Below are 12,933 nucleotides of genomic sequence, written 5' to 3'. Positions count from 1 at the left end.
TCCTTAAAATTACGAGAGCAAACGATTAACCAGGTAAACGTAACAGAAAATGTTACAAAATAAAATTAATGCATACATATAAGTAAAAGATGTCGTCGCCGTGTCGTGACTGTCGTTGGGATGAAATTGCTCTAGAAATAAATAGTGCTCTTGTACTAAATTTCTCTTTAGTTTATATAAGTTGTATTCCTACATACATACATACATATGGTCACGTCTATATCCCTTGCGGGGTAGACAGAGCCAACAGTCGTAAAAGGCTGAATGGTCACGTTTAGCAATTTGGCTTAATGATAGAATTGAGATTCAAATAGTGACAGGTTGCTAGCCCATCGCCTAAAAAAGAATCCAAAGTTTGTAAGCCTACCCCTTAGTCGCCTTTTCCGACATCCATGGGAAAGAGATGGAGTGGTCCTATTCTTTTTTTTATTGGTGCCGGGAACGACACGGCCACACGGTGTTCCTACTTTTTCCTTTATATAGGTACATAAAAAGTATCTATTAAACTAACACTTATCTTCAGAACTGTACATTACATAAAGGGTACGCCCCGCTGACAGCCGCTATCTCAGTTGACTACCGAACGCGGACCTACCACCTCAATATGAGGCGAATTAACCATATAATTACAACAACAATATTAACAATTATACTATCGTTCGCTAGCTCCGAATATAAATATGAAACTAAATGGTTCACAGTGCCGTTGGACCATTTCAGTTTTCAAAGGAACGAGACTTTCAAAATTAAATATTTAGTGAACGACAGTTATTGGGATAGGAACAATGGACCCATCTTCTTTTACACTGGGAATGAGGTGAGTTTTAATTTGTTAAAGTGTGACAGGACTTTCGAGGAGAAAATTTCGAATGTCTTGAAAAATGGATATGTTAGGAGTACCCGTAGTCGTTGAATATGCATGAAAAGAGTAATGAGAGTGAGAAGAAAGGTCTGTTAGGATCGTAGCAAGTGGAAATCTGTAGTCTCTGTCTACCCCAATGGGAAACAGGCGTGATGGGTATGTATGTAGGTATGTGTTTTAATACGTTATCATGTCATCTTGAACACTGATGGATAAAATTCTCCCTGAAAGACTGCCACTTTATTAGGAAGCGGTCTATAGTCAGTCTTTCTAAAAAGACTTACATGTATACACATAGTCAAGTCTATATTCTTTGCGAGGTAGACAGAGCCAACGCCAACATCATAAAGCCATACGTTCAGCTGTATGGCTTTATGATGGAATTGAGATACAAATAGAAATAGTGACAGTCTAGGTTGCTAGCCGTTATTCTTAAATTTCTAAGCTTTTCCCTTAGTTGCTTTTTACGATATCCATGGGAAAATATCTCTTTGGACACTGCGCAGAAGATTTTTTATATGAATGTCAATCTAGAAGTCAATTTATATGCTGCGTGCTGTACCTTATGCCTTACTTGAGAATGATGATGACTGTCTTCCTGGTGTAAGTCCCGGTTATAGTTTCACCTCTCTGGAGAGGAGCCCAGGGTGTTATCATGAACCTGGATTGAATAATTCAGTAGGTTTTACACAAATCACCCGAAGCCACTCGCGTCCATCCTTTGCAGGAGAACCCAACTAAGTATTGGATAAAAATTACGATTAAGTTAACGTTAAGAATTTCATACAATGTTTTAATTAAAAAGGTAGGTAATTTCTTGTTTCAAAGTCCCTAATTTTTACGTACCCTCAGCTTCTTATACTTAATGCGTACCTAATATTTTAACGACGGGGACGCAAAACAGGAGAATTAAAGTTTAACGCGAACGAATTTGCGGACAGTTAGTCCTACATAATATACAATACAATACTATGTATTTTATTATCATAAACATAAATGAGTATGTTAAATATTTCTATTGTTATCTCAACGCCGCGCCGCCATATTAACGCTATTTTTAGGTTATGTATTCAAATAATTTGTAAGTTGTAATACCTACTTACAAATTAAATAAATAATTTCTTGAACATGATTTAAAATGGATAGTAAGATATCAAACACAACTCGTAGGTAGATAGAAAGATACATACATAAAGTCACGTCTATATCCCTTGCGGGGTAGACGGAGCCAACGTTCAGCTGTTTGAATTTATGATATAATTGAGGTTCAAGTAATGACAGGTTGCTAGCCCATCGCGTAAAAGACGAATCCTTAGTTTTGTAAGCCTATACCTTAATCGCCTTTAACGACATCCATTAGGTTGGTAGAGGCAAGTGAAAATTGTAGCAGTCAGGAAAAAAAATAACATTGAATACCAACCTACTTGTGTACAATTAGGTTTAGATGTCTACATAATATGTGGTGTAAATTTTAATTGTTTGCAAACAATTAACATACTCGTATTTGCTGACAATTTACCTATAGTTATTAATTGCCTAATAAGCCACGCACAGGTCAGTGACTAAATTGATAAGCGAAGCAGAATGATTAGGTACATACATATGTACTTAATTTGATTTGACTCGCGTCCGCACGCGGTATCGCTCTCATTTTTATATGTTATTCAAATAATTAACTCTATTCACCAAAGTTCATTCATCCAATTAAGTTTAATTTATTCATTTGTTTAAAACTTTATTGAGCCTTCAAATTACAATAGATGAACTTAATTCTAACGGTACTCAATACCAGTCAAACTTTAGAAAATAGCAACCAGATGAATAATACATACATATCACGTCTATTTCCCTTGCGGGGAAGACAGAGCCAACAGTCTTGAAAATACTGATGGGCCACGTTCAGCTGTTTAAATTTAGTGACTGGTTGCGAGCCCATCGCCTAATAGAAGAATCCCAATTTTGTAAGCCTATTCCTTAGTCACCTTTTACGACATCCATGGGAACGAGATGGAGTGGTCCTATTCTTTTTTTATTGGTGCCGGGAAATACACGGTCAGATTTAATTTTTATTGTGCAATAAAGAGTTGCAACAATTCAACAAACAAATAAACAATAGTTCTATGTTATTTGGCTTTGGGGCTTGAGGTCCGCTTTCCTACTTTTCTCACTACACTTTTTTCATTCTACGGCGTATTCAGTTTCCCTTAGCTGCTATGTAGACATCCATGTGGAAAAGATGGAATGCTGCAGTGCAGTTTTTTACCGCTTCTTCTGCACTGACGCTTTGGAAGCGGCAGTGAACTTAGTTTTAAGTAATTTATTTGACGTCAACCAATGTTGCGAAACCAAAAGATATGACAATTATCTGTACTAATATTATAAAGCTGAAGAGTTTGTTTGCTTGTTTCTATGAACGCACTAATCTCACGAACTACTGGGTCAAATTGAAAAATTCTTTTTTTATAACATCAAAATGTGAAAAAAAAAACGGGGGAAATTATTCATCCTTGTTCAATGATGCCCAAAATAACTTTTTCTCGCGAACGAAGTCACGGGCACAGCTAAAAATGAATAAATTTGTTATTTGAATTTGGTCCTATGCTTAAGCGCTGGTAACCACACGGTACCTTATAGCATCGATTTGATCTCATTGGAAATTGTGTAATTATTTTTCTGTTTCATATTTACAGGGTCAAATCGAGCAGTTTGCGAAATATACGGGCTTCATATGGGAGAACGCTGAGGAGTTCAAAGCGAAGATTGTTTTTGCAGAGCACAGGTAAAATGTTTTTTTTTGTGGAGACGCCAAAAGGTAAACAAAACCTTAGGACATACGAGTACTTACGTAGGAAGCTTGTGGAAGGATAATACCTATATTCACGAGGCCCAAAATATCACTTACATACCTATATGTATACATATATCATGATGACTCACTTATCCCATAACTAGTCCCGGCTGTGCATGGGAATCATCCTACTTCCTACTAATATTATACCTAAATGCGAAATTTGTGAGCATGTCAAGATGTCAGTATGCATGTTTGTTACTCTTTCACGCAAGAACTACTGAACCGATTACGATGAAATTTGGTATGTAGTTAGCTGAAGACCCAGAATAACATATATTTTTTCCCGGAATTCCCGCGAGATTGATAGTGTTTCTATGCGGAATAAGTCACGGGCGGCCTCTAGTTTATAAATATATGTATAAACCTTCCTCAGAAAGCCCTTTCCAGCATTTCAAACAGAAACGATATCCGACCACAACTTTTCGAGATTAACGCATATAAACAGACCAGACAAAGAAAATAGGGGGAATATGAAGTGATGGACAGAGACAATAATCAGTGGCAAGACTGCGTCTATGTCTACCCCTCCGGGAAAAAGATGTGATTTTGTGTACGCATGACATTTATTATATCTTATCAAAATTTAAAGTTCACGAAGGTCGCTTTATGATGGAATTCCGAGGCAGTGATAGGTTGGACAATAGAACAATTATATGTTTAATTTTTTATTCAATATATTTAATTCTTTCTCAGATACTACGGCGCTTCAATGCCCTTCGGCAACAAATCTCTGGATAACGATCACATTGGCTACCTGACGGCTGCGCAGGCGCTGGCCGACTACGCAGACCTGGTTGACTACCTCCAGGGCGGGGCTTTAAATCCACGCTATCCAGTTATAGCTTTTGGAGGTACCTAAATGTCTAAATGTAAAACTCTTCCATTATTTAGTCACGGAGTATTTACGCCCTTAGTTTCGACTGCGTTATAAGAAAATTCCCGTTAATTTCTATTCCCGTGGGAAAGTCAGGAAATCATCTCTAAGTGCACGGCTGGACCACATAGGAAACCTACAAGGCACTTATCAAATCTCTAGAGAAAGCTAATAAGACTGTGCATTGATAAGTCGTCGTTTTCGAAAGAGATTCCCTTAGAGATTTTTTCAAAAACCTAAATATTTTGAAATTGCCCTCCCAATACATACCTATTCGATAACATCATGCATGTTAGGAAAAACTTAGACTCTTTCAAAAAAGTAGGTGAATGTACTAGTAGATCACTGCGGAACAATTATAAGTTGTCGATCCCAGCACATCGGCTGGCTAAGGTAGGAAAATCATTTCTGATTAATTGTATAAGATTTTATAATAAATTACCAAAAAGTGTTCTTGAAATGAATGATAGAAAATTCAAAAAGTATATTAAAGTTGAGCTTTGTAGGAAAGCCTATTACAGCACGGAGGATTATATTAATGATAAACATGTGTGGCCCGAGCTGGACATAATGGCCTCTTAAATGCTTGTGTATTTTTGACATGATCTTGACATAATTTGTACAGTATGTACATATTTTATTTTATCTTTATTTTTTTTGACGAAATATTCGTATTGACATAATCAGTTCTACATTCATTCATGTTTTTCAATGTAGACAATGTGCATTCGTCCACGATTTAGATTTAAGAGATCTATATTTGTAAATTGACGTCCGATGAAAATGCTGCAGTGTAGTTTGTTCCGCCGCTTCTTCTACACATGCGTTTTGGAAGCGGTAGTAGTTATAATTAGATTTATGTTATGTGACGTCAATAAGTGATACCTTGTATCCAATTTTGAAAATTAATCTATTCTATTCTATTCTTAATGATTTCCAGGGTCTTACGGCGGCATGCTGGCCGCGTACTTCCGCATCAAGTACCCTCACCTGGTGACGGGCGCCATAGCGGCGTCAGCACCAGTGCACATGTTCACTGGTATGGTGCCTTGTGACGTCTTCGACAGAATCGTCACTTCGAGTTTCAACTTCGCTGAAAACACGCTGAACTGCACCGCCAATATTAAGGAGTCGTGGAAATTTATCAGGTTTGTAAACTAGCAATTTCAGGAGAGGTATACCTACCTATTAATGACTCACGTTCTAATAACATATAGGTAACATACATACATACATATGATCACGTCTATATCCCTTGCGGGGCAGACAGAGCCAACAGTCTTGAAAAGACTGAATGGCCACGTTCAGCTATTTGGCTTAATGATAGAATTGAGATTCAAATAGTGACAGGATGCTAACCCATCGCCTAAAAAAGAATCCCAAGTTTGTAAGTCTATCCCTTAGTCGCCTTTTACGACATTCATGGGTAAGAGATGGAGTGGTCCTATTATTTTTGTATAGGTGCCGGGAACCACACGGCACATATAGGTAACGCTGCCAAAAACTACCTTACCAACTAAGGGGTAGGCTAATAAACTTGGGATTCCTCTTGGCGATGGGCTAGCGAGCTGTCACTATTTGAATCTCAATTCCATCATCAAGCCATAAAGCGTAGCCTTTCAGTCTTTTCGCAACTGTTGGTTCTGTCTACCCCGTAAGGGATATTGACGTGATTATGTATGGATAAGAAGAAGCATACGAATCATAAGAATATGTTTTATTTTCATAAAAATAACATAACTGATGATGATAACAAAAAACAACGGCAAATAAAGTAAGGAAAATTCTCCAAAAATCGTACGTGATAAATAGACAAATTAAATTATTGTTGCCCATACCGACTGAATGAGATTGGAGACTGATGAAGGCAGGTTACAGAACTCCAAAGCTTCTGCCTTTGGATGTGGTATCTACATATTAAGAAAGAGTTATACATGAAGAAAGTACAAAACAGTAATTCGTATTGAAAATCATTAGTTTTAAATTCATTCAAATTTTTTAATGTAAACAATGTGCATTCGTCCACGATTTAGATTTAAGTGATCTATATTTGCAAATTGACGTCCGGTGAAAATGCTGCAGTGTAGTTTTTTCTGCCGCTTCTTCTACACATGAGCTTTGGATGCTGTAGTAGTTTAATTAGATTTAAGTGATGTGACGTCAATAAGTGATAACTTGTATCCAATTTTGAAAATAAATCTAAGTATTCTATTCTGTAATAAGAACAAATCCAAAACGTATTAAAACAAATAAAAAATTAAAAGTAGAAAAAAAAACCATTTATAAAACCTTTCTACTTTCGATAAACTCGCGTTCGCAACTGTAAGCTTTGCTGGTCTTATGATCAGTACGGGATTAGTCCTTTCATGGCTGTTATCCATGGGTTCCGTGGACCCCTGCGGCTGCCACATGGCTATGGATCCCGTGTCCATGGACTCCTGCGGCTCCCACATGGGTTCCATGTCCATGGACCCCTGCAGCTCCCACATGGGTTCCATGTCCATGGACCCCTGCAGCTCCCACGTGGCCATGGATCCCCGGGACTCCCACGTGAACTCCAGCTACACCAGCCGACAATTCTGGAGAAGGCATTGAAATAAGTGCGTGAAAAACGTAGACGGGCTTACATACAAAATTCAAATTTTTTTATTCATTTTTATAGGATACTTCATATCGATTAATAAAATTCAAATCTATTGATTTCACTACATTGGTTGATGTCAAATAAGTTATTTAAACCTAAGTTTACTGCCGCTTCAAAGACGTCAGTGCAGAAGAAGCGGTAAAAAACTGCACTGCAACATTTTCTTCAACACGTACTTACATAGTCTTCGTATGTAGGTAAGAACGTTAGGGGATCGAGGGATCCAAATTTTTGTCGATGAAAAATATTAATTGCTTGCTTCTATAATTTAAAAAGATACTGCCGATATTGCAAATTCATTATGGGACATCTCGATCACCATGTTAATTGTCATTGGGATGCCTCTTGTAAGCGATGGGCTAGCAACCTTTCACTATTTGTTTGAATCTTAATTCCATCATAAAGCCATACAGCTTGGCTTGGCTCTGTTTACCCCGCAAGGGATAGTGACGTGACTATATGTATGTATGTTTATTCGAAAAATTAATCTTATACCTGGAGCAGCCAGCACGCAGCCAAGAACAAACAAAATGGCCAAAAGGAAAATAGCAAAGCGTGTCATTTTTATGCGTTTTAATATCAGACTGAAGATATAATTGTCTGTGGGAGACTTTTATTAAAATGGATACAATAAAATAAACAACTGAACTGCCCAAACTTGTTGGGGGACATTACCTATAAAATTTAAATATTTTTCAAATTTAATGTCTGGCTGGCAAATCAAACGAGTATATAACTACTATGTTGTTTTTTTTAATCGTGCCGTGTGGTTCCCGGCATTAATACAAAAAAGAATAGGACCACTCCATCTCTTTCCCATGGATGTCGTAAAAGGCGACTAAGGGATAGGCTTACAAACTTGGGATTCTTTTTTAGGCGATGGGCTAGCAACCTGTCACTATTTGAATCTCAATCCTATCATTAAGCCAAATAGCTGAACGTGGCCTATCAGTATTGAAAAGACTGTAGGCTCTGTCTGCCCCGCAAGGGATATAGACGTGATGATATGTATGTATGTATAAGGTATAGAACACGTAGACAGTTTAACCAATTTTAGTATACCTTCAATAATATTTTTTTCTCGATTCTTCCAGAAACTTCACAACCTCCAAAAACAATACTGACTGGCTCAAAACCCAGTGGAGACTATGTGACCCTGTAAAGGATGCCACGGACGTCCAGACATTGATAGATTACCTGAAGGACATGTACACCAGCCTTGCCATGGTCAACTACCCATACCCATCAGCCTTCCTGATGCCGTTGCCTGCTAACCCAGTGAGAACTGCGTGCCAATACCTCAATAAGAAACTGCAAGGCAAGGAGTTGTTGAAGGTACACAATCAATTCTAAGTTTGGATAATTGTGAAGTTGGCGTTATTGAGGAAAATGCTGCAGTGCAGTTTGTTACCGCTTCTTCTGCACTGACGCTGCGGAAGCGGCAGTGAACGTAGTTTTGAGTAATTTATTTGATGTCAACCAATGTTGTACAATTATTATGTGATATTGAAATGTCCCAATAAATTAGTTAACATTTAGAATTTGAATTCCTAATGTCAATTCATTTTCCTCGGTATAAAGCTAACATTTTATTTTCATACGCACATTCATATCTTTATAATCGCCTGGGCCCATGACCGAATAGTATCTTCCCTGATTCATACAACTTGGTGAATAAGCATCATAATTATCGCCTGGGCCCATGACCGAATAGTATCTTCCCTGATTCCCAACTTGGTGAATATACATAATTTGAGTTTGCGTGCACTACTTTAGGTCTTATCTTGCTCAGGCAGGCAGATTGAGGTCAAACGCAATGAAATTATAATACAAAAAAAAAATTAGAACACGGGTCTTTTCCTTTTTCGAATGGTCAAATTCTGTAACAACAGTTAATGTCGGAATCAGGATCTACATACATACAAACATACATACAAACATACATACAAACATACATACAAACATACATACAAACATACATAAAAACATACATACATATAGTCACGCCAATATCCCTTGCGGGGTAGACAGAGCCGACAGTTTTAGAAAAGACTGGTAGGCTGATATAGAATAGAATAGAATAGAATAGATTTATTTTCAAAATTGGATACAAGGTATCACTTATTGACGTCACATAACTTAAATCTAATTATAACTACTACCGCTTCCAAAGCGCATGTGTAGAAGAAGCGGCGGAACATATGAATTCCGAAAGTTGAAATATTTAATGATTTATCTTTTTTACAGGCCATAGGAAAGGTGTTAGAAATGTACACGAATTATGACAAGAATAACAAATGCGTTAATTACAAATCTGACAATTATGGGAATTTGGACGCTAGCGGCTGGGACTACCAGGTATGTGTGACTTTGGACAACCGGCGATTTACCTAAGTACTATAATGTACGATAGACTAATCTCAACCACAAAAGCAATTATCTACTCCAGAACAATTGTGAAGTCAATACCATAGAACCTATAGCTACAAAGAAGCTATGTCTTATTAGGTACATAAAGCTAAAAGCTAAAAGCTATAAACGTAAACATATCAGCAAATCAATCTAAAATCTATAAACATATTAGCGTAATAAGGGAATGTTGTGATGTGAAAGAAGATGTAGTAACAGGAATAGAATAGGGTATATTAAGATGGTTTGGTCTTGGGGAGAGGATAAAATGAAAACAGGTTGACTAAGCAAATATACAAGGAGAGTGTGGAGGGAAAGGTCGGAGTGGGAAGGCCTAGACGAACGTATCTTGATCAAATTAAGGACGTCCTGGCAAAGGGTAAGGTCAAGAGTACCCGAAACCGCCGAACTTGCATGAAGTGAGTTATAAATCTGGATGAAGCGAAAGAAGTATACAGAGATTGTGGCAAGTGGAAAGATGTAGTCTCTGCCTACCCCACCTAGTAAAACACGTGATTTTATGTATGTATAGCACGTCTTCTACCCTTACGGGGTATATAGAGTCAGAAGTCAAAAAACTCAAAGGCGGTGTCTAGGGTTCATACATACATATGGTCACGTCTATATACCTTGTAGGCTAGACAGAGCCAACGGTCTTGAAAAGACTGATAGGCCAGGCTTAGCTATTTGGCTTAATGATAGAATTGAGATACAAATAGTGACAGGTTGCTAGCATGTCGCCTAAAAGAAGAATCTCAAAAAAAGGCGATTAAGGGAAAGTCTTAAAAACTTGAGATTGGGCAGAAAACTCCCAATAATTCTTCTACTTACCCCCAATAGTAGGAGCGACTCACACTTGACCGGTTCAATCTAATAGACAAAACTTATTATAGTATAGAAGACTACGTCGATGACAGATTGTAACTACAAAGCAAGTAAAATGACATTATTAAAATCCAATTTCTATTGTTAAATTATTTATAAATGTAATTAAAAAAAGTTGAATATTTAAAAAAAAATGTGCGACCTCCTCTTATCTTATCCATATTGCTGTGCCCGCCAGGGTCCATAAATATGTTCTTTTTATATAATTCACTAGCTGTGCCCGCGACTTCGTCCGCGTGGAATAGTTATTTTGGGCATCATATTTATTCAGGGCGGTCAGGCGATCACGCGTATTAGAAAGAACGCTGGTTCGCCGTATTAAATGTTTCGCTGCAAATTGCTTATAACGACTATATCTCAAAACCTATTCGTCTGATTTATATACTGTAAATGGCAATTTTAGTCTACATGAAAAGCCGAAAGTAATAAACATATTTATTTAGATAAGGATTAATACTGAATTAAAGAAAATTGGTTTCAAAATAACTTATGTTTATAATGAAAAAATAATCTTAAAAAATGAACATAAAAGTGGTTATTGTAAGTAGTAAACCTTAAGAGATAGATATATGCTCTCGCGGACTTTTTTGTGGCAAAAAATGAGTACTTCACATCTTTAGTACATTGTTTTACTATATCTTTGTTGGTTTGCGCAGCGTTCGCGTGGAAAGCTCGCAGATGGCCGACTCATTCAACTTTCACCTGCATTGTTGACGTTTCCCGTAGGAAATCCGGGATAAAATGTAGCCTATAGCCTTCCTCGATAAATAGACTATCTAACAGTGAAATAATTATTCAAATCGGTTCAGTAGTTTCTGAGATTAGCGCGTTTAAACAAACAAAACAAACTCTTCAGCTTTATAATATTAGTATAGATACCTAACATCATGTCAACTTTATGGTAGGTATGCAATAAATGATTGAGTATTGAGTATTGAATCTCCAGGCCTGCACAGAAATGGTAATGCCCATGTGTACCAGCGACACGGACATGTTCGAGGCGAACACGTGGAATTTGACCAAGTACTCCGAGGAGTGCCACAAGAAATACAACGTGTACCCTCGCCCTGACGCCGCTAGAGTTCAGTACGGAGGAGACAGGCTGCAGGCGGCCACGAATATTGTGTTCAGTAATGGATTGCTGGACCCCTGGGCTGGTGGTGAGTTGGTACATACATATATACATATGGTCACGTCTATATCCCTTGCGGGGTGGACAGAGCCAACAGGCTTGAAAAGACTGAATGGCCACGTTCAGCTGTTTGGCTTATTGATAGAATTGAGATTCAAATACTGAAAACCTTTCAGTATTTGCTAGCCCATCGCCTAAAAAGAATCCCAAGTTTGAAAGCATATCCCTAAGTCGCCTTTTACGACATCCATGAGAAAGAGATGGAGTGGTTCTTTTTGTATTGGTGCCGGGAACCACACGGCACTAAGTTGGTATTTGTTAAGATAATACATACCTACATACGTATAATCGCGTCTTTATCCCGTGCTTGGTAGACAGACAGTCAAATATTGACAGGTTGCTAGCCCATCGCCTATAAAAGGAATCCCAAGTATATAAGCCTCACCTTTAGTCGCCTTTTGCGATATCGAATCGAATCAATCTTTCCTCTGTTTAACAGGTGGAATCCTGAACAGCCTGAGTGAGACAACCATAGCAGTGGTGATCATAAACACGGCCCACCACCTCGACCTGATGCCAAGCAACAAAGATGATCCAGAAACTGTACGGATGACCAGGAATATCCACAAGCAGCAGATACACAAGTGGATCAGGGCGTTCCGGCAACAGTAATAGGTTATAATGATTAAATATGTGTTTTTAAATAACGTGTTCGTTTGATTTGGTTCGGGTTCAGGTGATTTAGGGAGCTGGGAACTTTAAATATGGGACATTAAGTAAAATAACCATGAAGACTCGCATCTACCTAGAAAAATTTAATAAAATAAAAAATCGATCGTTTACATGTTTTTTGGGTTCAAATAATAATATTTCAGATTGCTTCCCCACTTTTCATCCCTCTTATGTTATCCAATGCAAAACATCATAAAGACAGGCTTCCTTGGTGTCGAGTAGGTAGTTGACCGTAAGCGGAATCATAATAAAGAGCGTTAATTATCATGAAGCCAATGCTGAAAAATGATGATGATGTTTATTTTTTCCATCAGCCCAATCCAAGTAAATACATATTATATTAATAGACACAGTAAATACGTATCGTACCCAGAAGCGCTCCCAAGAAAAGAGATTTAAGTACCAGAGGCGTCAATAACACTTTTCTTTTCTGTTAGGGTCAGCGTTCTTTGCAAAACCACATTTCTTTAAAAAAGTAAATTGACATTGTCACTTTTTTTTAATAAGTTGACAGATGTCAAATATAATTGTTTGTTTACCTACA

At 37.6% G+C, this 12,933-nt stretch overlaps 1 protein-coding gene across 1 annotated transcript; it reads left to right on the top strand.

Annotated features, from left to right (window-relative positions):
- The first annotated feature begins 548 nt into the window (after positions 1-548).
- On the top strand, positions 549-12,354 carry LOC106133349 (lysosomal Pro-X carboxypeptidase). Its single transcript, XM_060952104.1, has 8 exons — positions 549-817; positions 3,553-3,641; positions 4,407-4,564; positions 5,528-5,735; positions 8,326-8,566; positions 9,479-9,589; positions 11,472-11,685; positions 12,157-12,354. The coding sequence occupies exons 1-8, from the start codon at positions 605-607 to the stop codon at positions 12,327-12,329; spliced, it is 1,407 nt and encodes a 468-aa protein (XP_060808087.1). The 5' UTR covers positions 549-604; the 3' UTR covers positions 12,330-12,354.
- Positions 12,355-12,933: the final 579 nt, after the last annotated feature.

The sequence above is a fragment of the Amyelois transitella genome, chromosome 3 (assembly GCF_032362555.1).
Source record: "Amyelois transitella isolate CPQ chromosome 3, ilAmyTran1.1, whole genome shotgun sequence".
In the NCBI taxonomy this organism is placed as follows: Eukaryota; Metazoa; Arthropoda; class Insecta; order Lepidoptera; family Pyralidae; genus Amyelois; species Amyelois transitella.
This window is presented reverse-complemented; position numbering and strand designations above follow the sequence as displayed.

Bases quoted from the DNA above. Each gene is read 5' to 3' on its own strand.
- LOC106133349 (XM_060952104.1), top strand. From the start codon at position 605: ATGAGGCGAATTAACCATATAATTACAACAACAATATTAACAATTATA. The intron at 3,642-4,406 runs GTAAAATGTTTT...ATTCTTTCTCAG, and splicing joins ATTGTTTTTGCAGAGCACAG to ATACTACGGCGCTTCAATGC. The intron at 11,686-12,156 runs GTGAGTTGGTAC...TCTGTTTAACAG, and splicing joins GCTGGACCCCTGGGCTGGTG to GTGGAATCCTGAACAGCCTG.